Raw genomic sequence first — 24157 nt, 5'->3', positions numbered from 1 at the left:
AAGTAGAACTGCCTAGGGTCACTAGAAAGTGGAGAATGAAAGGGGAAGAGAAGTCCTTGCCGAGAGATGGGAACAGTGCACGTGAGCTCTTCATTTCTAGTTCTGACCCTGAATGTCATTCAGAAGATGCCCAGAGCAGGTCATGTGTCTTCTGTGGGGCTTTCTGGGGGGGGCGGGAAATCACAGCACTAGAGAAGGGGTGGGGAGGAAAAAAAACCCCTCTGATTGGAAGGAAGCCTGCCCCAGCCTCCCATGAGAGGCCGGCCAGACCCTGGCAGAGCTAGCTATAAAGAAAGCAGAGCCGAAAGTTCTGCTTCTTAAGACTGTGAAAGAAAAATGAATTATTTTCCATGCATGCAACATCTGAAGTGACCACTGGCTTCTTCGCTCCGCAGGTTAACACAGGGAAAGAGCTACCCAGAGCATTAGCTACCCAAAACCAGACCCTGGAGGAAATGGATGGGAGAGATTCTCCTTGCTGCAGCCACTCAGCGCAGACCTCAGTCTACACTGAGTCCATGCACTGGAAGAAGAGCCCTATCTACCAAGTTTTGCTGGGAGACCAGTGGTTAAAATGCCAGATCCTGCACTGGAAGCAATGCTGACACTTGGGGAACAAAATCAAAACAACAACAAAACACAGACGCATAACAAAGGCACTGAGCCCAGTTCCCACACACTGGGCATCCACAGCATCTGCGTCAGTGGTTAGGGGCCCAACAGTGGCAACGCACTCTCAGGGAGCCTTGAGTTAGCACCCTCCCATAGAGGAGCCACAAGGAGGTCAGGTGACAACATGCGAGGTCGCAGCTTTTCCAGGCCTCTGCAGAGTTTAGTACTCATACTGCTAGCCCAATACTGGACCAATCCCAGTGAGGTAGGAGAGATTTGGGAGGGAGAGGTTCAGAGCTGAGACCTTGCTTTAAAGCAACCAGAGCTGTCAACCAGCCTTTGAGGATGTGCTGGCACAGAGAACCAGGCCTGCTCCCCTCTTTTCCCCTGGGGTCACCACGTCTTAAGATAACTGCCAGCAGAGAAGCAGGTGGCTGGCAGTGGCCGTCCCTCTGAAGGACCAAGGGATGAGACGGAGGGTAGCTGCTGAAGGGGCTGAATCAGACACTGTCACTTTTGGCCCCAGCTGGCTCGGCAGGGCCTGTGTGTGGGCAGGCCCTGCCATTTCTCTTGGCAGCCTGCAGGGCAGTGAGCACTCAGCCTGGGAATCTCTGAGGAGCAGGTGGACACCGGAGCATGTCAACCAGGGCACACTGGTTTCAGGCTCTGTCAAAACCATCAATTTGAAGCCCTGAAGACAACCTTATATTACTTGAGCCATGGCTGCCCTTGAACTATACTCAAAATGGCAGCCTACAGAGCCTCATGGAGACAGGCAAAGTTGTGACCCCAAGGGAGGTGGAGTCTTCGGCAGGATATGCAGACCCGTTGGCAGACATGTACCTGTGTCTCTAAGGCCTAGGTTGCCCCAGGAGAGCATGAGGAAAGCATTGCCTTCCATGTGCGGTACTGTCCTTGTGTTACTAGAATTCCTCACATGGGGCCTGGTGCACCGCATTACCCATAGTCTGGACAGAGCTGCGTAAGTGTAGTTGTGTGAGTGGGAGATGACAACATCAACTGGAATGACCATTCTACCCAATGGCATCTTATACTGGTCCTTCTCTCTGTCTAGAGAATGACCCACTGACAATCTAGAAGGCATGAAGCAGTGAGGAATGGAAGGAGGGAGGTCATGGTGAGGTGATTTGGAGAGGACAATCTAGAAGATGCCAACCAAGGCGGAGCATTGAAGAGTGTTTGAAAATCCCAGCTTCCCAAGTAGATGAACAAACCACGGAAAAGGAGAGATATTAGCAGAGTCTCCAGAGTTTGAAGGGCTCCTGAGACCAAGAACAAAAGAAAGCCCCAGCCCCACAGAATTTAAGGCTTCAAGGGACAACTGCCTTACCCAATTGGTTTCTTTTAAGACATTTATTTAGAAAAATAATCCTTGCTTGCCCTTCTTTTTCTGTGCCGTGGGTCTTGAACATCATGTTTGGTACAACCCATGGGGGGTCCAGCACACGCTGCTGGGCTGCCGCCCTGCTGGGAGGCCTCACACACTTCCAGATGCTACAGTCCTGTTTGTGCTCGGTCCTTGTCCAGGCCTCTGTGTCCATGTCTCCAGGTAGACAGAGGACAAAAGCAGCCTGGCTACTGTCTGTGTGCTCCTCCCAAGGCCTGCTGGAGTAGGTGGGGCTCTGCTCTTCCCCAGCTCTGGAAAAGGTCAGGGCTGGAAGCGCGGGGAGCTGACGTGAGGCTGGTGGAAAGCATGGGTGCTGTACACCACCTCGGGGGGCGAAGACGTGCTGGTAGCCAGCACCGAACACAGTGGCTCGTGGCTGCTGAGCACCGACGTGAAGTACTTCATCTCCTCTGTGAGCTGCTTGATCTCCTTGCGCAGAGCCGCGTTCTGTTTCTCCAGGTCTTCACTCTCCTGTGAAGGGGAGGGATTGGCATTGGAGATTAATGTCAAGGCAGGCCCCGAGATTGCGGAGGGGGGTAGCAGGAGCAGTCCAGATTAGACTTGTCACTAGCAGTCAGGGTGCACGCCATCAGGGACCCTGTGTGCACATGGCAGTGCGTGCACATGTGCATATTTGTATGTGCTGTATGGGTGCATTTGTACAAGCATGTGTACAGCTGTGCAGTTGTATGCATAGAAACTAGGTTAAACCATAAGAAATTGCTGATATTTTTCTGTTTGAATCTACAAGAATGGCCATTTCCGATGGTCCCAACTAATAGAGGTGTATGTGTGAATGAACACATGTGTGAATTTGTATGAGTGTGCTCCTTTGTGCATGTAAGTACATAGGTCTCTGAGAGTGTGTAAATGGCTTGAAAGTGGCAAGTGTATGTCAAGGGAAACAGGTGTGCCAGGCCAGAGCCTGAAAAAATAGAAAAGAGTTTACGAGAACATCTCATACTGATCGTACTCTTCCAATCTGTTATACTATGTGTTTTCCAAGTGTTTGCATTTAGTCTTACAAATGGAATCCATATCTGTGTCACACAGATTCTGGACACTTGGGGTCCTAAATAGTAAATGGTCAGTGTTTGATTCCACTCTGCTCTGCTCACCCAAGAACCTGTTGTACAGTAGCATTCTGGGTGTGTCCCAAGAACCTGTGCTTCCTCTTTTCCAGAAACACTTTGCCCCTGTTGCTTAGGAGAACCCATCAGATACATACCAATCAGGACAACTCAGGATAAGGAGTACTGGTGACAGATCATATCATTAATTAATCAACGGTTATACTCTGGAATTAGTATTTACTGGGAACAATTTCACCTTCAGAAAACCCAGGGGAATTGGATTTCCAATGTGCTTTTAAGGTTCACATTCCTTGACTCAGTCAAACAAATCTTTCCTGCTAATCATTGGTTGCCACATCGGAAGGGAAAATGGCACTGGAAACGCAAAAAAATTACATGTAAGTTTAAAAAGAATCCTGATTATTTGGAGTCCAGGTCTTATTGTTCTAGTTCTGTTTGATGTAGGTCAGCATTTCCCAAACTTACCATGTCATTAGAATTAATTCAAGGACTTATTAAAAAAATATAGTTTCAGGCCCTTCCTCTAATCTAGAGATTTCAACTCGAGAGGTTTGAGATGTGGGGTGAATTCTGGGAATCCGAATTTTTAACTTAAAGTGTCGTAGGTTATTCTAATGATCAGGCAAGTTTGAAAACACTAGTTAAATATGATATTAAAATTGTTTTAATTATTCAAGCACTTATTAAGTGCCTGACACACACTGTGTCTGAACTCAAAATGTTTATTGATTGGCTGATAATATCAACTGCTGAACTAAAAGTTGACTCACAATTATAATGGGAAATGAGGAAATGTGAGATACCTTGACATTTAAAATTTGCCTTACATAATCCACTGGAAGCATGAGCTGCAGACTAATGAGAGAGCTAGTTACATTGCCAATTGCCTTAACTCACGCGTCCGGTTAAGTGGTAGAGGAGCTTAGACTGTGCTCTTAGCCATCAAGCCAACTTCCATCCGTTTATCAAAGGCAGATTTGAGCATGCTCAGCCTCAGCCTGGCATTTCCTGTATGTGGCTTTCAGCTAGAAAATGTGCCTAGGTCAGTACAAAGGAAACCCTCATCTCTAAAATAGGATGGGGGGTGCGGTGGAGGTGTCAGATACCAAGAGCCATAATAGTGGATCACAGGCACGGGCTGCTTTTTTTGCCAGGTGGGCTGGCTCCTTTGTTTTACCATTTGGTTGTTTACGGGCACATCCCAGAGGGAGGGCATCCCCTCTTTACCGAAAGGTAAGATAAAGCAACACGTGAGACTGGGGGGTGTTGGTAAGACGGGAACTGGGGGCCGGGAGTCCTGGCCCCTTCCTTTAGCCCTTTTCCTCGCCCCCTCTGAGAGTTTCCACTGGTGACAACATTTACTGTAAATTCTGTGCTCTGAGCAGCCTGGGCAAACCCCGAGGCAGAAGGGAGGGGCGGGGTAGGCGGGCACAGGGACGAACCGCTCTGACCTTCTCCCCGCCTAGAGGCAGGCCTAGCTTTCGGGAAGTAACAGCAGATTCTTTCTCCCTAATCAAGTTTGGCTGAGCTCTCTAGCTTTCTCACCTCCCTCTCCCTGCCGCCTGGCTTGCAGACCCCAGAGCTCTAGGAGGGGGTTCATAACCACGGCTGCCTCTAACCAGAAAACCACCACTTGTGACAAGAAACTTGTCTTTGCTTTGGGAAGCAAGACTGCTTCCTGCTACGGCCCCAGAGAAACCAGCATTGCCAGCCCAGGGACCATGCAGCCAGCCAGACACTTACAAAAGGAAGAGTTTAACTTCCCTTGTGGGAGGAAGTAGCCAATCTGGAGCCTACTCCCTCTACATCCCCACCTCCCATTGCTAGGTCCACTCTGACCCTCCCTGGGGCAGTCATGACCTGGAAAGGGCTCACACAGGAGCACCTGGCAAAGGCGGCCATGGGAGCAGCTGTTTACCCAGAGGTACAATGATCACATCCCCCGACTTCCTAATGGGTGCCGGAAACGTAGAACTCAGTGAGAGGGAAGAGGAAAGGAATATTTGGGAAGTAAATTTTGACTTCTAACACTCATGCCTTCTGCTATAGTAGGGGAGGCTGGGCTTGCGTTTGGGCTTCCGTGTAACCTGCTCTCTACTTTTTGAATTCATTTAGGTTCTTCAGGCTCCTTACAATAACCCTCTGAGGTGGATATGGAAGGCCAGCTGCCATAACTATCCTCACTTTATAGGAGAACTGAGACTCTGGGACAAGCCTATATACCAACTCCCCAAACCCTAATCCAAATGACTACAGGCTGGTGGTAGCAGCTGCCAGGAGAAAGGGGTATAGGATTTACCTCAAGACACTTAGTTTCTCATGGGCCCAGAAACTTTGAGTGAGTGATTGAGCCAAAGCCCCATAACCACACGGGCACAGCAAGGCTGGCATGGGGCTTCCCCCTGCTCAGCTCTGGGCTCTTTCTAACATACTCAGCAGCTGCTCCTGAGAGACTGGCGACTCCAGTGACTAAAGATCTCCAGGGATCACTAAGAAGTCCTTGGCTGCCCTTAGTCACCCAGGAGAAAACTGGGTCTCAGTTTGGGGGATCCTTAACTACAACACAGTACAAGATCCCTGAGTCAGTCACACTCTTCCAATCACAGAGTTGGTCATCTGCCTCCTGCCGAGTCTGAGGGAATCTCCTATCCAGCTACTCTGCTAGAGGGCTAACTCCAGGCTAGACCTACTTCCAGATGCAGAGCGAGGTCTGAACGACATAACAGTGGGCTCCATCAGTGGTCATGAGGGACAGGGGCCCTAGGTCCTGGTTCTGGTTGGGTGACCCACCCTTTCTGAGCCATTGCTTCACTTTAAAACGGGAAGACTGGACCAAAACAGTGATTCTCAACCTTGGATTCTCAACAGTGGATTCTCAATCCCAGCCACACATTGGGATCAGTGGGACCTCCTGGGGAGCTTTAACAATACTGATGCTTGATTCTGATTTAATTGGCGGGTGGGGGTGGGGGGGTGCAGCCTGGGCATTGGTTGTTAGAGGCTCCCCAGGGGATTCTAATGTGCGCTAAATGTTGAAAGCCACAGGATTAGAAGATTTCCAAGCTCTCTTCAATTCTTGAATATTTCAGATTCCAAATTGACTACCTGAGTCTTAGCAAACTAGAACCTCTAACCTTCACCTGTTGGGAAGGAGTGTGTGTGTGTGTGTGTGTGTGTGTGTGTGTGTGTGCAAGCGTGCACGTGCGGGGGACAGTGGGATGTAGACTCAATGTATATGAGAAAGATTAGTAGAAACCAAATTGTTAAAAGAATAATGGAGGTTGGATTAATGACAACTAACATTTATTGAATGCTACCATGTGCAAATAACTCTTTTAAATACATTCCAGTGATCATTATATTTAATCTTTGCAACAATCCTATGTGGTAGATAGTATTATTATGTAAATTTTGCAAAAGAGGAAAACCAAAGGTACAGAGAAGCAGATTGTTCAAGATCACACAGCTTGTAAGTTGCACCACTAGTACTGAATTCAGGCAGTCAGGCTTCAGAGTCTGGGCCCACCATCCTCTCTTGCCTTTGAAGTCTGTTTAAATCTTATGACATTTGATAATTATCTCCAGTGAGGTCTTAGCCCTGTTGGCTTTCCAATTTCGTCTTCCCTCTTTTCCTACCTCTTGCAAATCCTGATGCTAATGTTCACAATTCACCCTCACCTGTGGGATTACTTGATACCATTCCTATCATGAGGTACAAGCAGCTTGGGGGTGGCTAAGGAGGAGGCTTCATGGGGGTGTGGGAACATTCTGGGGAATTCCCTACTGGAGGGGCCAAGGAGGGGGTCACTCAAAGAGCTCTTGAATGATGGGGAATCCCCAGGCAGGTCCCTTATTCTCAGGGAAGCCAGCTGGGACCAAGGCCAAAGATAGGCTTTCACCCAAGGCTCTGGCAGGGACTCTCCAAGCATTCTGAGCAGGCTTGGTCCTTCCTGCCAGTTCTGGTTTAGTGCCTTGATTTTCTCCTTGAATTTTCTAATCACAATTTCCAGAAAGGTGAAAATAGTCCGTGTGTTTTTCTTCAACAGAACATGTAGTTATTTATTGGTAGGTTGGTGACCTTTTAGCTCTCACCCACACTTAAATACAAAAACAGTGTGTGACACTTATGTCCCTCACAACCAGTTATAGGTTTAATCTCCAGCAATTACTAACCCCTGTCCATCAAATGCACATCTAGGGCAGAGCCTACCATTCCTGGAGAACTCTGTGAACGGAGAGACAGGACATTGCCCAAGCCGTAGTAGGATCCATGCCTACCTCCCCCCACTAGTCCTGGGGAAATTAGCCCCAACTCCTGCCTCTCACCTGATGAGGAGAGGAGAGGAGAAGAATTATTAAACCACTAGTCTTTGCTCTGAATAATGTACATGTCTGATTCTGGAGAAATCTTCACTTTCATGCCCTAAAGCTGAACCATCAATGCTCTCATCATCAGCTGATGCTTAGCCCCATCAGCCATGCCCTCAGGACCCTATCTTGAGTCCTGTCACTTAGTCTTTGGCTTTCAATACTATGACATTGACGTCATCTATGAGAAACATGCTCTAGGTGACCTCACTCAGCATCTATCCCAAACTCCTTCCCCTTACTTTCCTCCAGAGAAGCTGGGAAAAGGATTCCTCAAATACCCAGCTGCCCTTCTCCCTAGGGATTACCATGTGACAGATTTTGACCAATGAGATAGAAGCAGAAGTACCTGAGGGGTGGCGCTTCCCTTCCCAACCGAAAAGGCAAAGCCTCACCAGGACAAAGGCCACCCTCTGTCACCTGGAGGTTCAGCAGCCATCTTGAAGCTTTGAGAATACGAGTCACAGACTGAGGATGGCGGCACAGAGAGACACAGACAAGGAGCTTAGTTCTTTGATGATATCCTTGCACTACACCGGGTCTATCCACTTCTGAACTTCTTGTTATGTGAGAAAAATAAACTGTGACATATCGATGCCACTGTCTGATCGTTTTCTATTGCTTGTAGCTGAATGCCATCCTGACTGATCCTTCCAGTTAGGAAGGTTATCATTACAAGCCTAATTCTGAAAAACAAACCACTAATAATTGCCATCAGCACAAAAGGTTTGAATTACTTTTGTTTGTTTGAAGCTGCCAGGCCTCTGGGACAGAGTGAGTATGTGGTCACATAATTGCCCCCCCCCCACACACACACACCCCACACAGTCTGCCACATGTTCCTGACAGGCTTCACATGTCACTGCTCCCCGAGTCTCAACCCTGGCTGCACACTGCATTTACCTGAAGAGCTTTAAAAAAAATCTTAATGCATGGACTTCACCCCCGAAATATTCCAAGTTAATTGTTCTGGAGTGGGTCTCAAGCATCAAGATTTTAAAAAATACTTCCCAGGTGAGGTAAGTGAGCAACTAGCTTGAGAATCATGTCCATCGCTGATTCTTCTTTAAAAAATAATATAAAAATATAAATATATACAAGGTTTAATGTTATTACATTTATTTTATTATATAGGTATATATTTAATACTTTTATTTTATTAAATGTATTTTATTTTATAATATATAGTATAAATATACAACACAAAGAGCTTGAAAGAGGTGGAAGAACATTTTTCTAAGTCAAAATTTTTTTCTAGAAGTTACTGCCTATTTAAGACGAAGTGCCTTAATATTACTATTACATTATATTTGGTGAAAACAATTACAAGTAGTCCAGAAGGATTCATTTTTCAGATGGAAATACAAGAGGTAGGGCACTATTCGAATCTCATTAATTATAACTTTATCAAACTAGTTACGGATTGTTGGGCTCCATGAAGGTAGGGACTATCAGTGTCTTCGTCATTCTGTCCTCAGTGACTAGGACCATACCTGGCACACAGTAAGGGGTCAATAAAATCATGTTGCTTGACTGCCAACTTGGAATCTGTAATCATTTACTGAAATCTAAGACCTGCAAATAGTCTTCTAAGTAAATGTATGATGTCCGCAAACTTCCCAGGAGTGTTTAATTACCCTTTAAGTACACGAATAGCTTCGGCTTTGTAACTCTAGGATAGTTACAAATGAGTGTAAGATTCATCTTTCTCAAAAAGTTCAGGTCAAGCCCCTGCTTGGCAACACTTTTGTTCCCCAAAATGATGCGAAGGGGTGGGAGTGGCAGAATGACACTGCCTTAAGAACTCTGTATGCAATTACCCTAGCTCAGACTTGACCTTCCCCGCCCATACCAAATGAAGGAGACCTGACCAGCTGCAGTGAAAAACCAAGTGAAATAGTGTTCTTAAACTTTTATAAACAACTGGAAAGAAGGCCATATGTTTTCATACATGAAGATACATCCAACATCTTCATCTAATTGATATATAGGAAAATGCCAGACTCTCCGCATTAAACAAATGAATAAATACAACCTTCTCCCCAATGCAAAACAAACAAAAAATACAATACTGCTTTGTTTTTGCATTTGCTCTCTCATTTAACCCTCAAACAGCCCAGTGAGGGCTATTGCTTCCCATTTTGTAGGTCAGAATTTTGCTTCAGATATATCCCCCAACCAGGATTTGAATTAGTTTTGTTGGCCTTCATCTGGTTCCTGGTTCCTAGAGCACAATCACCTTTATTTCTGAGCAACTTCTCACTCCCTCACTGTCCGCAGCCCCATACGGAATCTTTCTGACGCTTGACTGGCTACACTCAGTTTGGTCTCAAGACTCTGTTGAAAATATCTTTTCCCCAGATATTCCCAGTCTCTTCTTCTTTGACTCATAGTTGGTCTCAATGTCAGGGCCTCAGAAAGGCCGTCCCTGATCATTCTCCCTATTCCCATCCCTTAGTCACTTTCAACGTTGCACTCTTTGATTTTCTTCAAAGCACTCTTACTTTGTGGGATTAGTGTGTTCATTTATTTGTCTGTTTATTTTCCAGTCGGACTTCCAACTGAATGTCGGCTCCATGAAATCAGGGACTCAGTCTGTCTTGTTCCTGCTGTATTCTCAGCGCCGAGAACACACTGTGCCTACCACAGAGGAAGCGATTATATACTTGTACAGCAGAATGAATCATTTCTGTTGACAATAGCTCTAGTACTAGGAATATGGCCTTTGCTTTCATAATTTTCTGAACCACTCTACCCCCTTAGCAATAAGGCATCTTCTTATGCCAGCTGAGAACCCAGAAAATATTTTATTTACAGGGTCCTCAGGTTCAGGAATTGCAGGCCCTAGGACTCTAGTACCCTCTGCTTGGCTCTGAACTGAATCACTACTCTTGAATTTTCCTTAGTCGCCCTTCTTGGTGCCTCTAAACCTAAGCCGACCAGATGTTTACTAGGACAGTCCCCGTTCACAACTATTGTCTTGGCATAATTTTTACTAGTGCCCCTTTTCACTCTCAAAAGTGTTCCCGTTTGAAGGATAAATGATAAGATCCCCTACCAAAACCTGACTCCCAAACTCTAGCTCAGTGACATCCAATGTTCTCATCCTCAGTTTGCTCCAGACTTCACTCAGTTCTCTATTTGACCATTTTCTTATGTATTTAAATAAAACATACACAGTATAACTATGTTAAAGATATTTTTAAAAAATTATACATGACGGTGATCCCAAACCTCTAGCATGACTGTTTTCAGTGGTATATGTTGCCATCTTGTCCTTTTTCACAAACGTAAAAACACCTATTTTTATAAAGTCTCAATCATAGTACATCTACAACTTCTATTTTCCTTTCTGTCATAATTTTGTCATACTTACATAATCACCATAACTACAATTTTAATGGCTACACCATCAAATGAATGATCCACAATTAACTTAAAATGGTTTTCTAATGTGAGACATTTTGGTTGTTTTCAAAATGTTGTTATTATAAATCATGCTGCAGTGAACATCTAGTTGTTGGGTTTTGTCGAAATATTTGGCAGGATGAGCTCCTAGGAGTGAGATCACTGGGGCACAGGGCACAATCAGTCCTCCAATGCACAGTAAGTATTACTGTCAAAGGGTTATGTAAGATGTACATCATCAGCGGTGAACGCATATATCCATTTCACTACAACCTCCTTGGCAGTTAGGTGTTATAATTTTAAATAATTTATGTTGCCAACTGGTGTTTTGAAGGGTTTCTTAATTTCATTGTAATGTTACACGTTACCAGTTACTAAGAAGGAAGAACTTTCTATGTGTCTGTTCCCTAGTACAGCATTCTCAACCAGGGGCAATTTTGCCCTCTCAGGCAACATTGGGCAATGTTTAGAAATATTTTTGGTTGTCACAGCAGGGGGTGAGGGGTGAGATGGTGCTACAGGCATCCAGTGGGTAAATGTTACAATTGCCGATGCACACCAAAATCTCCCTACCCTACACACACACACACACACACACACACACACACACACACACAACAAAGAATTATCTGACTCAAAATGTCAATAGTGCCAAGGTTCAGAAACCCTTAGTATGTATTGTTTTTACAGTCAGAATAGAAAATAGGGTTAGGAAATGGGGGTAGGAAGAATGTTACATAAGCTTTATGTTCATAGCCTCTGCCCACTTATCTATTGGAGTCTTGATGTTTTTTCTTAAAAAAGAAAGTTTTTTTCTATAGTATAAATATTAAATCTGCATTTATTTCATTTGATGCCAATATTTTCCCCAATAGGTCACTGTCCTTTAAATTTTGGATTACAGTTTTAAGACCTTTTTATTTTTTACTGTTTTTATTCTTTTAACATTTTTTTTTAAGTGTGTTTTCCCAGGACCCATCAGCTCCAAATCAAGTAGTTGCTTCAATCTAGTTGTGGAGGGTGCAGCTCAAAGTGGCCCATGTGGGGATCGAACCGGCAACCTTGTTGTTAAGAGCACTGAGCTCTAACCAACTGAGCTAACCGGCCACCCCAACACCTTTCTAAATAAAAAAACATTTAAACTTCAGCCCCTCTCAAACCTCAGCCCCTCTAATTTTTTCTTTCTCTGGTCTCTTGCTTGGGTTCTGTTAATGAGAGCGTCTCCACAATTCACACGTTCTGGTTAACGGCTTACTTCTTGGTTTACTCTTTGCAAAAGGACACGTGAGAGCAACATGAGTTGCATAGCAAAGTCCCGGTTAGCAATGTGGCACAAAACAAAAGCAAAGGGTAGACAGGTAAGAGGTTTGGGTTCTTGGGTGTCCATGAAAAAGATATCAGTGTCCTCATCGGTAATGCAACAGGTTGGCCTGAGTTTCCTTTTAATTCTGTGATTCTATACATGAGGGAGTGTGACCATAATTATTGTCACTCACTCCACTAGCTACCATGTGGACCCAGGACAGGACCCTCTATAGATATCCCACAATCTGAAGGGGACTTTGTGCTGTGGAAACTATCTATGTCTCCTAGGAAGCACAAAGCCAGAATGAGTCCTACAGAAGAGACTAAGAAAAACCCCAAACCCTAGGGCACAGGCTCTTTAGTGAGACTTCCCCATTCTTTTCAAGAGAAAGAAGTCTGGGTGCTGCTGAGGACAGCTTCATGAAGACATCTGCTGAATGGGCTGCCGTCACCTTGTGACCTGGCACCTGTAATCCCATTTGGACAGACGGTCTTTCTGAAGTCAAGATGGGTGTAGAACTGGCCTCCTTTCACATAAGCCTCCCACACTGACCCACCTTCGGTGGGACAAGCAGATAGAGGTGGTAGATGGCCTTGACATGCTTTTCCTTCCCAAATTAAAATAGTCTAATTTTTTATTCTGATTGAGAAAACAGTATACATTCACCATAATAAAAGAAAAATTACAGGAAAGTACTAGGAATAAAGTAAGCTACTCAAACCTCAGCCACTCAGAAATAATCACTGTCAGCATTTTGGAGAATATCTTTCCAGATATCTTTTTATGCATGCAAATATGCCCCAAAGCCACAAATTTTACATTAACAGGATTATGCTCTGAATACTCTTTGTAATTTGCTTTTTTCACTCAATGCTATGTCATTGACATCTTTCTATGTTGATAAATACAGATCTCATTGTCATTTTTAGTGCCAGCATAAAATTCTAGTGTATGAATATCTCATAATATGCTTAATCCCTTATTGTCGGGCATCTGTACAATTTTATAGTATTGGTAAAATGTTTACTGTTCACAAATAATGATGAATTGAGCATCTTTGTGCATCATTTTTTCTTCAGATTCTTGTAAGTGGAATTGCTGTGCCAAAGAGTATTCACACGTAAGATGTTAATATTTATTGTTATATAGCTTTCTTTGAAAAAAAAATGTTTCAATGGATATATTGATATATTACATAGAGACATCTTTTCTTTCTTGACCAGGCCTAATGATGGAGGAGGAAAGTGTGAATTTTGGAGGATGTTGCTTAAAGACCAAAAAAATGAATTCAGGAAGAGATTCAAGGAGGATATAGGTTATGGAAGATGACTCCATCGTCATGAGAGTTTGAGGAAAGAGGCAGTGTAGTTCAGTGGTGAAGAAGATGGATTCTGAAGTCAGACAGACCTACTTACAGCTGTGTGACCTTGGACAGGTTACTCAACTTAATACAGGGCTTATAAAATAAGGTTTTTGTACAGATTAAATGAGATACAGCCAGTAGAGCACTTAACACACAGTGCCTGGTGCACAGTCATGTGTTCAATTCACAGGTTTTTAATAAAAAGTTCACAGCAATAAAGGCCAAGAGAAATGTCTCTTTTTCACAGATGGTTCACTGATTTTACACTGAACTTTTTTAGGGTAGAACTAGCCAGAATGTTGCTTCTGTGTGGTTTTGTTGTTATTGTGTAGTTTTCTTTTGTTTTTACCTATAACTTCTCTATGCCAATAAACCTTATGGCATGGTTTCCATGAGAGAGAGAGAAAAAAAAGCTCTGTGAGTGAAAAAGGACCATAAGCAGACTTCTCTTCTAGGACTCCTCAGAAGACCAAGAATAATAGTGTCTAAGGAGGCCCCGGAGGTGAACGTCTTTGCTGAGCTTTTCCTCCATTACTCAATTTTCCTCCAGTTGTAAACACCTTGCTTCTCACAGCATCAGCTTAAAACTTCACTTCATGCATAATTTACACTCGTGATACATAGCTTTAAAGATATGCCCTGGAACCCGTAAACCTTTCTCTTTTTTTTAAATTAGCATGCGACTCCTTCAGGAGCCTGCCACAGGCAGGCACCTGTCCCACCTAAGGGAGTACCTAAAGTTCCAGCTTTCAGAGTTGGTCCTGTTACTCTCCTTTGCATCCAGTTCCATCCTCCAGGCCATATCTGACTTGCCAACAGCACAGCCCTGGCCTCGTATCACTGTCTGCCTACCATCTCCTCTACTTTTTCGTGAACAGAGCGTGTCAGTTGATCTCAACTCTTTCCCACTGACCTGGGACACTGAATCAGATCCTTCCTACTACAAGGCACCAGAGAGCCACTACAGTCAACCATCCTTTCTAGTGGCTTCTCTAGTACTGTAGACATTAGGATTCCTCGCAAATTCCCACAGACTGTTGGTTCTCCCAAAGGACTGAGATATTTATGTAGGATGTTCAAGAGATAAAATGTCACAGTGGAAGATTATTCAACGTTTGAAATCAAAATTAGAAATCATCCTGATGCATACGCAGTAATGATCAATGTTGAGAATTTAAATATTTATGTTATAAAAATGAAAACAGGTGATAGAAACATCCACACTATATAAAAAAGGTTAAAAATGCAAAGTATCTCTCTTGCTTTATACCTTTCATCTTACTTTTCAGAAATAAATGCCATTAACAGTTTTTTGGGGAAATCCATTTGAAAAATTTTAAGTTTATACACCTACGCACGTGTAGATTTTTGTAAAAACACATATGGGAGCAAACTAGGTAGCATATTCACACCTTTGTTCAGTTAAGAGTATAGAAGTTTGGTAATCTTTTCAGATTAGCACATTCAGATGTAACCCATTATTTAAACAACTCCATGGCATTCCACTGAAGGAGCAAACCATAATGTAATTAATCCCTTACTGATGGATATTTAGCTTGTTTCCAGTCTTTGCTATGATGAACAATGCAGCAAAGATTATCTTTATCTATCCATAATTGTGTGACCTGTGGGTTTGTTTGTAAATAGACTCCTAGATATAAAATTGCCAAGTTACAGGGTATGTGCACTTATAAATTGAATGGACATGGTCAAATTGCCCTCTGTTGTATTGACTTATACCCTTACTAGTAGTGTGTAGTTATACCTGATTCTCCATTGCTTTGGCAACGTTGTGTATTAACATTTTTGTCGTTGCCAATCTGGCAGGGGACTCTCATGTTGCTTTCATTGTGATTTCACTAAGTGAGATCTAGTATCTTTTCCATATTTATTTGCCATTTATTTTTCTATTCCTGTAAAAAGCCTATTCATAATCATCACTCATTTTTCTTTGTATTGTTAATCACTTTCTTATTTATGAGATATCTCACGTACTAAGAAATATGCCCTTTTTTGGTCATGTGTTGCCGATATATTTCCCAGTCTGTCATTTGCCTTGCATCTTGCATATAGCATTTTAAGCTATATAAAAAATTTCATTTTTTACAAAGATAAATGTATATCAATCTTTCCCTTTATGGTTTCAAGGTTTTATAGTTTATTTGGAAAAGACTCCACTCCAAGATAAATTTTTAATGCACATTTTTTCCAAGTTTCTTTAGTTTACTTTCTTTCTTTTTAATTTTTTAATTTACATTTAATCTGTGTGTGTGTTGTATAAGAAATAAGAAACTAGCTTTGCCCCCAAATGGCTAGCCAGTTGTCCCAACTCTGTTTATTAAATAATTCAGTTTTCACTGCCTGGTTTGAAATGTCATCTTAGTGACTTTGCATTTGAATTTGTGTGTTAGGAATTGACATGTATATTTGGGTCTTAAATTTGAGTTTGCTTTTGGGTCTATTTCTGTATTCTATTCTGTCCAATGTTCTGTCTTTTCCATATTGTTTTTATTTCTATATTTGTAATTCATTTTAATATCTTGTTCAGCTAATTTTCTCTATTTACCCTCCTTCTTTAGAATTTTTCTGGAAATTCTCACGTGGTTATTTTTCACTGGGAATTTAGAATAGCTAATCTAGTTCTCCTCCAAATCCCTGAAAGTCCCATGGGATTTTTATTGGGAACACATTAAACTAAATTTTAGACTAATTTAATGAAATTGCTATCTTTATATAAGGTATATCTTTTCATTTATTTGAGTGTTTTTTAAATCACTTACAATTTTTAAAATTAAGCTCCGCATATTTTTTGTTAAATTTATTTCTTCCTTCCGTTTGCTGTTGTTGGTATTATAAATGGAATCTTTCCTCCGATTAAATTTTCTAATTGGTTATGGTTTACACAGGAAAGATATTACTTTTTGTGTTAACCTTGAAAACTGACCGGATTCTCTTATTATTTTTAATAGGTTTTCAGCTGATTATCTTGGATGCACTTATCAGCTACTTATGTCTTTTGAAAATGAACTGGTCAAGATATACCTTTCTCCTTTTTAATCAATGCCTTTACTACACCTAACAGACTTTACAGTTGTCTTCAGGAGAAGAAGAACTAAGTGGGATGGGTGCTGTGTGAGACACCCAACCAAAAGAAAATGAAAACAGAATGTGGACTGTTTGCTGATATTATGAAAAGAAGCACCTGATTCAGTTTATGTGAGGGGTAGTCAGTGCCCAGATGTTATAACATTGGCATGAGATTAAATACAATCATTGAAAGAGGGTCTTTCCCTACTCTAGTGTCGTAAAAGCACTCGATGTAGAGTATTTTGGTGTAAACCATGTATGTTAAATAGCAAGTATCCCACAATCTCACTGGAGAAACAAGGTGATTCTTTTGGTATTTTAAGAGAAATAATAGTGACAAAGTTGAAATCAAGAAAACAACGTTACCCTAGCATTTATGAGGCTAGCAAGCTGATACAAACGAAACATGGTCCTTATTTGATCCTGTACACTCAGTAGCTTCTGAACCGTGGTCTTAAAGTATTTGGTAGATGAGTCCAATGGCTATGTCTGAGGGCCAGGGAATGGTTCCAGAACCTCAGAATGGGGAGCCAAGCATGAAAAGGAGTCAAGGGCAAACCAAGCACTCAGCCCTAATAATGTTGGTGGTAAACCAGAAGATTTTCTACCTGAATTACAAACATAATTAAGAGGCGAATGGATGGAGAAGACGGGTGATTACTGTCTGAGAGGAAATGAACATTTCAGACCACAACCAAACCCTCTGATGGTGGCAGATGGATATGTTGCTGTCAAAGGCTTCTACCCCAAGTCAAGAAACCTAAGTTGCATTGGCTGCAATCCCCAGGCTTGCTTTGTAAACTCTGATGTGACCTAGTCTTTGGGCAAAGATGAACTCGGTGGTGCTCAAAAGAAAGGAGTGGAGAGGATTTTGTGTCCAGGTGTGGGGAAGATGGGAACATTCTAGAGACAGAAGCTGGGAGTGTGGGTGTGGACATGGTGACTACATGCCTGGGGGTCCGTGCTCTCTAAGCCCCAGAGATTATCCCAATCTAGTCATGACTAGTACGATCAGATGGGCTTAACTTTTGGTTCCAACTCTTATAGAGAGATATAGCTGAGTCAGAGTTGAAAACCTCACCACAGCAAAGAAACATACTTACCACCTTCACTGATATGTCCCCAAGGGTTTGAATAAAGACCCATGGGGTAAATGCACAGGGAGACAGTGGTACAGCTCAAGATAGCGACGTCTCCTTTGCTCATGGTAGGAGACAGAAAGCTCTCTGTCATTAGAAGTGACCAGGCATAAGTTGGGGACGATTTCTGGGGTGGAGGAATTATAGAGGAGTCTGAAGTATCAAAAGTGTGTCTGAACTTTCCAGCCTTTAAGAAATCTTTCAGCCCTGAGAGTCTATGGTTATTTGTTTTGCTTCTTATAAAAATAACTATTATTAATATTATACTTATTGTACTTAAAGTTTTTGAACATTTGTTAGACACCAGGCATTGTGTGGAACTCTTTACATGCACTATCTCTATAAGGTACTTACTGTCGTTTCCCATTTTATAGATTCAGAAACTGAGTCTAAGGGAGGTTAAGAATGTCTCTAAGGTCGGTCTCATGGGTAGCAAGTGGTAGAGCTGCGATTCAAACCCTGCCCTTCCGACTGCAGAGCTGCTGAGCTATACTCAGTTTCCACATTTAAAACAAACAAAAAATATGTATACATACATATATGTGTGTGTATATATATATATATATATATATATATATATATATATATTCAGACTTAGAAAGCTTATAGCAGTTTTCTAGGCTCAGAACATTGTCTACTTGCACAGTAAAAGAAAGGGCTTTATCCTTTCTAATTTTTGTTTGTTTGCTGGCTTGCTCTAAAGAATGTTGAACAGAATCAGACTCTGATAGAGACAAAGCGAGTGATCATAGACTTTCAAGCTTAAAATAGTGAAGTGGAGTGTTGCGAGACCCTAAGCCATAATGAAATCATGGAGAATGTGTAAGTCACAGGCCACTGACAACTTAACATTCAGATGTCTGATCACAGTTACCAGAAAGAACAGACTTGCTGTTCATTCATTCTTTTTTTGTTCAATACAACAAATACTTATGAACTTAAAACTATGTTAGTATGCAACAGACGATAGGCTGAATACATTTCAAATAAAACGCAAGCATCCAATCAGAGATGTTGGTGCAGCTTGCTCTCTGCTTCTTTACAAAACTTAAAGAAGCATGTTTTTTTTCTAAAACTACATCTTACTTTTTTTTAATTCCTTTTTAAAATTACAGTTGACAAACAATATCCCATTAATTTCAGGTGTACAGCATAGTGATTAGACATTTTCGCACCTTATGAAGAGATCACCCCAGTCTACTACCCATCTGATACCATACAGAGACTTTTTCTTGATAAGATTAAAACAACTATTCTCACTGGCTGATTGCCATGCTAATCTTTCAAATAAACACAAGCGTATTCATTTTTTATGCCAATTGCTCTTTTTACCATTGAAGTGAATTACTAGAATGCTGGAAGTTTGGGAAAGGTTCAGGAGGAAGGACAGGAGGGCAGTGTTGCGAGAGGGAGGGATGAAGGGATGGAAGACGAAGGAGCCAGTGAACTGAGAGTTGGTTGAACAAGGACCGCATTCAGGGGCAGAGTGAAGAGAGGTAAGGTGTGGGACAGGGAGGGAGCACTGCTCGTAGAAGCACACGGCCAGAATTTAAAAACACCAACCAGGCCTTGGGCTGCTGGTAGGATTGTAGTGCAGCATTGCCCAGGGTCCTGGCTCAAGCCAGGGGTCAGAGCCTTCTCTAGAAAGTTTGAGACTAGTGACAACTCAACCAGGATGGTGACCATCCCAGATAAGTGCACTTGAAACCCCACCTTCCACAGACCCCCTTAGGATATCATTGAAAATAGAAATTTTGAAATAAAACCTTAATGATGTTCAAGAAAGAGGAGAAAGGTGCAGCACCCTCTGGACCTCCTTGCCCCAAGTGTAGGGCCCAGGGCGGCTGCCCAACTGGCCTGCCAGAGGATGGGACTACTTGGGATCCTAGCATAGTGGGATATTGGGCTCTCCCAAAGCCCTTCACGCCTTCTAAATTCCTCCCAAAGACAGTCCTGCCTTCTGCTCTCCAGGTTCATGAGGGATTAGCTCTCTCTAGGTACCCTGTCTCTGAGCAGCTGCTTCTGCCTTCCACTCAGTCTCTGGGCTTCCCACACCCAACTCATTTACCCCTCGTCCCCTTTCCGGGGGCAGGAAGAAGGGACCCTTTCTCTTTCGGCCTTCTGGCTAATTCCCTGCCAGCATCTTCTCAAAACACACATAGGAGAGCACCCCCTCCCGCCTCACCCCACAGCCCTCCCCCCTCCACTTACTCTCCCCACACCCACATCCCCATGCAGGCAGATTCAAAGCTATGGTCCAAGCAGCCGTGGGGTGGGAAGGAGCAAAGCCTAACACTCGGGAGGATAAAGAAAGTTCTGAACACTCACCAAGTGCAGGGTGTCGGCTTTCTGCGTCTGCCTCTGTCGGCTCTTCTGGGCAGCGATGCGATTTTTCTCCCTTCTCTGAACTTTCCTCACATCATCAGAGGAGTCCTGGGAAGCAGAGTGATGAGAATTAGGCACATCTGCTCCTCTCTTCTGAGCAAAAGCAGGCTCTCACGGTGTTTGGTGTCCGTCCACCCACCCTTCCATTTCTTCGTCTTTTCATTTGCCCATCCCCTGTTTACCAAAAGGCTGAATCCAGACAAGAACTCTTCCCCACACTCTGTTATGCTCCCTTGGGTCTCTATAACTTTTTTGGCCAAAAGTTACAGGAAGAGGGCAAAGACCTTGAGGCCTCAATAGAGCTGTACTTGGAAAAAAATGGTTAAGGCGATGAAGTGTGTTTTATCACCTCTCCTCCTCTTCAGGGCTGCTCCACCCTCACTCTCTCACTTTTTGGCCTAGAACCTTCTTGTATTTTTTTCCCCCAAAACTTGTGCAAAAAACTTGAACAGCTACTCCATGCCAGCTTGCATACAAGTGCTTTTTCAGAGGTGTTCTTGTTTATTTCCCCCATTCTGTGAAGTCGATATTATTATTTCCATCTTATATGTGAGGAAACTGAGGCTCAAAGAGCTTGCCCAAGAGCTCAGAGTGATCTGGGAGTGACATCTTCCAATGCTAAGTCTGATGCCTTTCCAAGCCCCATCCCCAAACCTCACTGGCCTGTACCCCATGAGCCTACTGCTGCAGTCCTGGGCTGAAGTCCCCATCCCAGATCTGTCCCTTCTTTGCCTGCATTCCCTTCATGATGCTCAGTTACCTTGACATTCCCCATGGCCCTGAGCACAATGCCTGGTATAAACTAGAGGCCAAGAACAGCTTTAGTTGTGAAGATGATCTGACTGTGGCTGGTAGCAGATGTGTGCTTAAGGGGACAAGAAGACCTTTGGGTGTTCTCCAAGTACGCCCCACAGATTGGTCTGTCCTCGATGTGGGCAGAGAGTTTAACTCTAGCTCTACCCCCAATGCTGCAGGACAAATACAGGAGTCTGAGGAAAACCCTTCTGCAACTCCTGCCCTGTTCCCTCTCACATCTCCACAGGCTAGAGGCGCACAGGTCCTAGGGTAAGACTCTGTGCTCACCAAGCATATCTCACTAATGTGCTCAACACTTCCAGGCGATTGCAGTAGGAGGGCATTGGGTTAGATAGGAAGGAAGTGCTCTTCCTCTAAGGGGCATAGGGATCGGGTTACCATAGAAGCCATGAGTAATTTCCTTCCTAAGAAGAGTAGACTTCCAGGCAGTCTGAGCCCCTCTGATACCATCTTGAGGAGAGGACTAGATGGTTTGCCCTCTAGAGGTCTCCACTAGTTACTTTTCTAACCTGCCTCTCCTCCGTTAGCTGTTCATGGCCGATGCTATACCTAGTATACATTTCTGTATTTTTATTTTGGCTGCAGCATTTTGAAAGCCCTCTTGGATATCTGTGCTAAAGAAAGAATGTGGCTTTTAAGCCATAAAGTTGGAGATGAAATTTTAATCCATTGATGTATTGGATGAGAAAGAAACCTTCCTATAGGGAGGGATGTCAAGGAATCTGGTGTAGAGAAAGCCCCCGAAGCTGTGAGGCAGGCAGGGTGCCCCATTTTCTGGCAACCCTCAAGCTGGAAACTTTTGACTTGGAATTCACAGTCTGCACACCAAACGTTCCCAGAATCTGTACCTCAATCTCTCTGGTTTCCCCAGAGCTGAGCTGAGATACTATTGAATGTCTCCCAGACTCCACAGTAACGTCCTGATTTATTTCTTTCCTCCTGTCCAGAAGCCATAGGGGAAAGAGGTGTTGGTCGCAGCTCCAGCATGCCTCTCTGCTGGCTGTGCTATCAACAGGGACAGTGCCCCAGTAAACAAGATAGATTCTTCTGGGCTGCACGGGTTCCTCCTCCTTTTAACTTGTTTTTTTCCCTCGTGTACTTTACCGGAGCCCCTTTCTCTCTTGCCCCGATGGCTGTCTCCGGGGAAACTACATGGCCAGCCTTTGGGTCGTGCATGCCTTCAGCACACAGTAACACTCCTCCTCCCACTTTTTACTGCCTTGGAGAAAGGTAGAGCCTTTCCTCTGTGAGACCACAGTTCTTTGATGCTCATTCTCCTCTTGGCTTCCTAGAAAGCTTCCTGGGGTGGGAATCCATGTGAGGCGGAGGCAATGGGTGCCATCGGGGAACGAAGAGGAAAAGGAACGTTGGCAGAATGGGCAGAAGGATGAAGGTCTCTGCCGATATGCTCAGCTTGATTGCAAATATCATGTCTTAAATCTAACAGAATGCTCATGACACCAGCCACTTCCTTGCTCCTCAGCTCCCTGGGCAGGACAAGGAAGCCAGCCCCTCTTCTTGCCACCCCCACAGGAGAATCAGAAGGTAGAAGGGAGGGAAAGAAGTACTCTACCTGTTTGCCGGGGGGAGGAGAGCGGCTGAAGCTGGAGTCACTGCTGTCAGAACTGTGAGGCATGGCTGCAGTCTTCCGGGCTTTCCACGCAGCTCCAGATGCTTCAGGGCTATCTTGTCAGCAGCTGGCCTCCCTTCCTGACTGCTCCCTGACTACTAGCCCACTCCCCTCGTCAGGTCCTTCCTCTGCCCGCCCTGCAACCACCTCTGACCCCTGCGTCCTCCTCACACTGGGGTGCAGAAGCACTGCTCCCCACTGGGACATGTCGCTGGCTTTGGGGCTCTCGCTCTCTCTCTCTCTCTCTCTCTCTCTCTCTTGTGGTTTCTGGTAACTCACGCTGGAAGTCACATGGGCGGAAACTTAAGTTAGAAGTTAATTTGAGATAAAATACATATCTGGGAAAAGACCCACAGAATTATGTGAAAGAAAGAAAAAAAAATACACAAAACCCCAGATACCTTCCGACAGTTTGAAAGGCAGAACAGCTCTCTTCAATTGATGAAGATAAAAGAGAAAAACAGCCCAGGGAGGGAAAAACCCTAGCCAGAATTAGCAAGTCGGTCTACTGTCAACACAGGCAGAAAGGAGAGGAGAGCAAGGAAAGAGTTTCCATTATCACCCGACTTGATTTTTAAACCAAAATAAAGCATGAGACTGGGATTTCTTTCTGGTTTTTGCCTGAAAGCAGCTGCCCACCCTGTCTTACATGAGCCTATCTCACTGCCCTTGCAGTCCAGCAAGCCTTGGAGTGGGAAGGGGACGAAGTGGCCCCAGGGCACAACTCTTTCCTATCAAAGAGAAAAGGCTGTGGTCCAGCTGAAGCTACTGGGGAGACTCTGAAACTGATGTTCTAAAAGTTTACTCATCTATGTCTCTTGGCAAGGGGCTCTCTTTAGAGAATAGATGCCTCTCATGTTGAGAGTCTTTCAAAAGCTCAAGATTGGTTTTGAATCTTGATTCAAGAAGGTCATCAGGTTAGAGCCCAGAATGGAGAAATAGTAATAATAATAATAATAATAATAACAATAATAATAGTAATAATAATGATGATGATGAAATGAGCACTGTACTTGGAGTCATACCAACCAGGATTTAATATCTGGCTTGACCACTTAGTGTATCTGTGGCCTTGGAAATCTCACCTGAGCTCTGTGTCCCTCATGATCTCTATCTGTACATGGAGAATGATAAAATGTGCCCTGCCCACCCCTCAAGGCTGTTTTGAGAAGCAAATAATAGCGTGGATTAAAAATGCACATAGCAACTCAACAGAGACAAAACTGATGGTTGCTAGATGGGAAGGGGGTTGGGGGAGAAGGTGAAGGGATTAGAAAGCACAAATTGGTAGTCACAAAATAGTCACAGAGATGGGGAATATAATCAATAATGTTGTAAAGACTATGTAGGGTATCAGATGGGTACTGGACTTAAGGGGGGAATCACTTCATAGATTATGTAAATGCCTAACTACTGTGCTATCCACCTGAAACTAATATAAAACAATATTGAATGTCAACTATAATTAGATAGATAGATAAATTATAGATAAATAGATAGATAGATAGATAGATAGATAGATAGATAGATAGAGTGATAGG

General features: G+C 43.5%; 1 protein-coding gene across 1 annotated transcript; it reads right to left on the bottom strand.

Moving 5' to 3' along the window:
* Positions 1-1979: 1979 nt before the first annotated feature.
* Positions 1980-22858, bottom strand: BATF (basic leucine zipper ATF-like transcription factor). The gene is made up of 3 exons (XM_081048127.1): positions 22560-22858; positions 20114-20218; positions 1980-2491 (listed from the first exon to the last, which is right to left on the bottom strand). Exons 1-3 carry the CDS (start codon positions 22620-22622, stop codon positions 2282-2284), a joined length of 378 nt encoding a protein of 125 aa, XP_080904253.1. The 5' UTR covers positions 22623-22858; the 3' UTR covers positions 1980-2281.
* Positions 22859-24157: the final 1299 nt, after the last annotated feature.

This window comes from Rhinolophus hipposideros (genome assembly GCF_964194185.1).
Source record: "Rhinolophus hipposideros genome assembly, chromosome: 5".
NCBI classification, from domain to species: domain Eukaryota; kingdom Metazoa; phylum Chordata; class Mammalia; order Chiroptera; family Rhinolophidae; genus Rhinolophus; species Rhinolophus hipposideros.
This window is presented reverse-complemented; position numbering and strand designations above follow the sequence as displayed.

What these genes read in the sequence shown, in the direction of transcription:
- BATF (XM_081048127.1), bottom strand. Translation starts at nt 22,622, where the DNA reads ATGCCTCACAGTTCTGACAGCAGTGACTCCAGCTTCAGCCGCTCTCCT. An exon ending in CTCCTCCCCCCGGCAAACAG is followed by an intron (nt 20,219 to 22,559) that starts GTAGAGTACTTC and finishes TCTGCTTCCCAG; the next exon opens with GACTCCTCTGATGATGTGAG. An exon ending in AAGCCGACACCCTGCACTTG is followed by an intron (nt 2,492 to 20,113) that starts GTGAGTGTTCAG and finishes TCCCCTTCACAG; the next exon opens with GAGAGTGAAGACCTGGAGAA.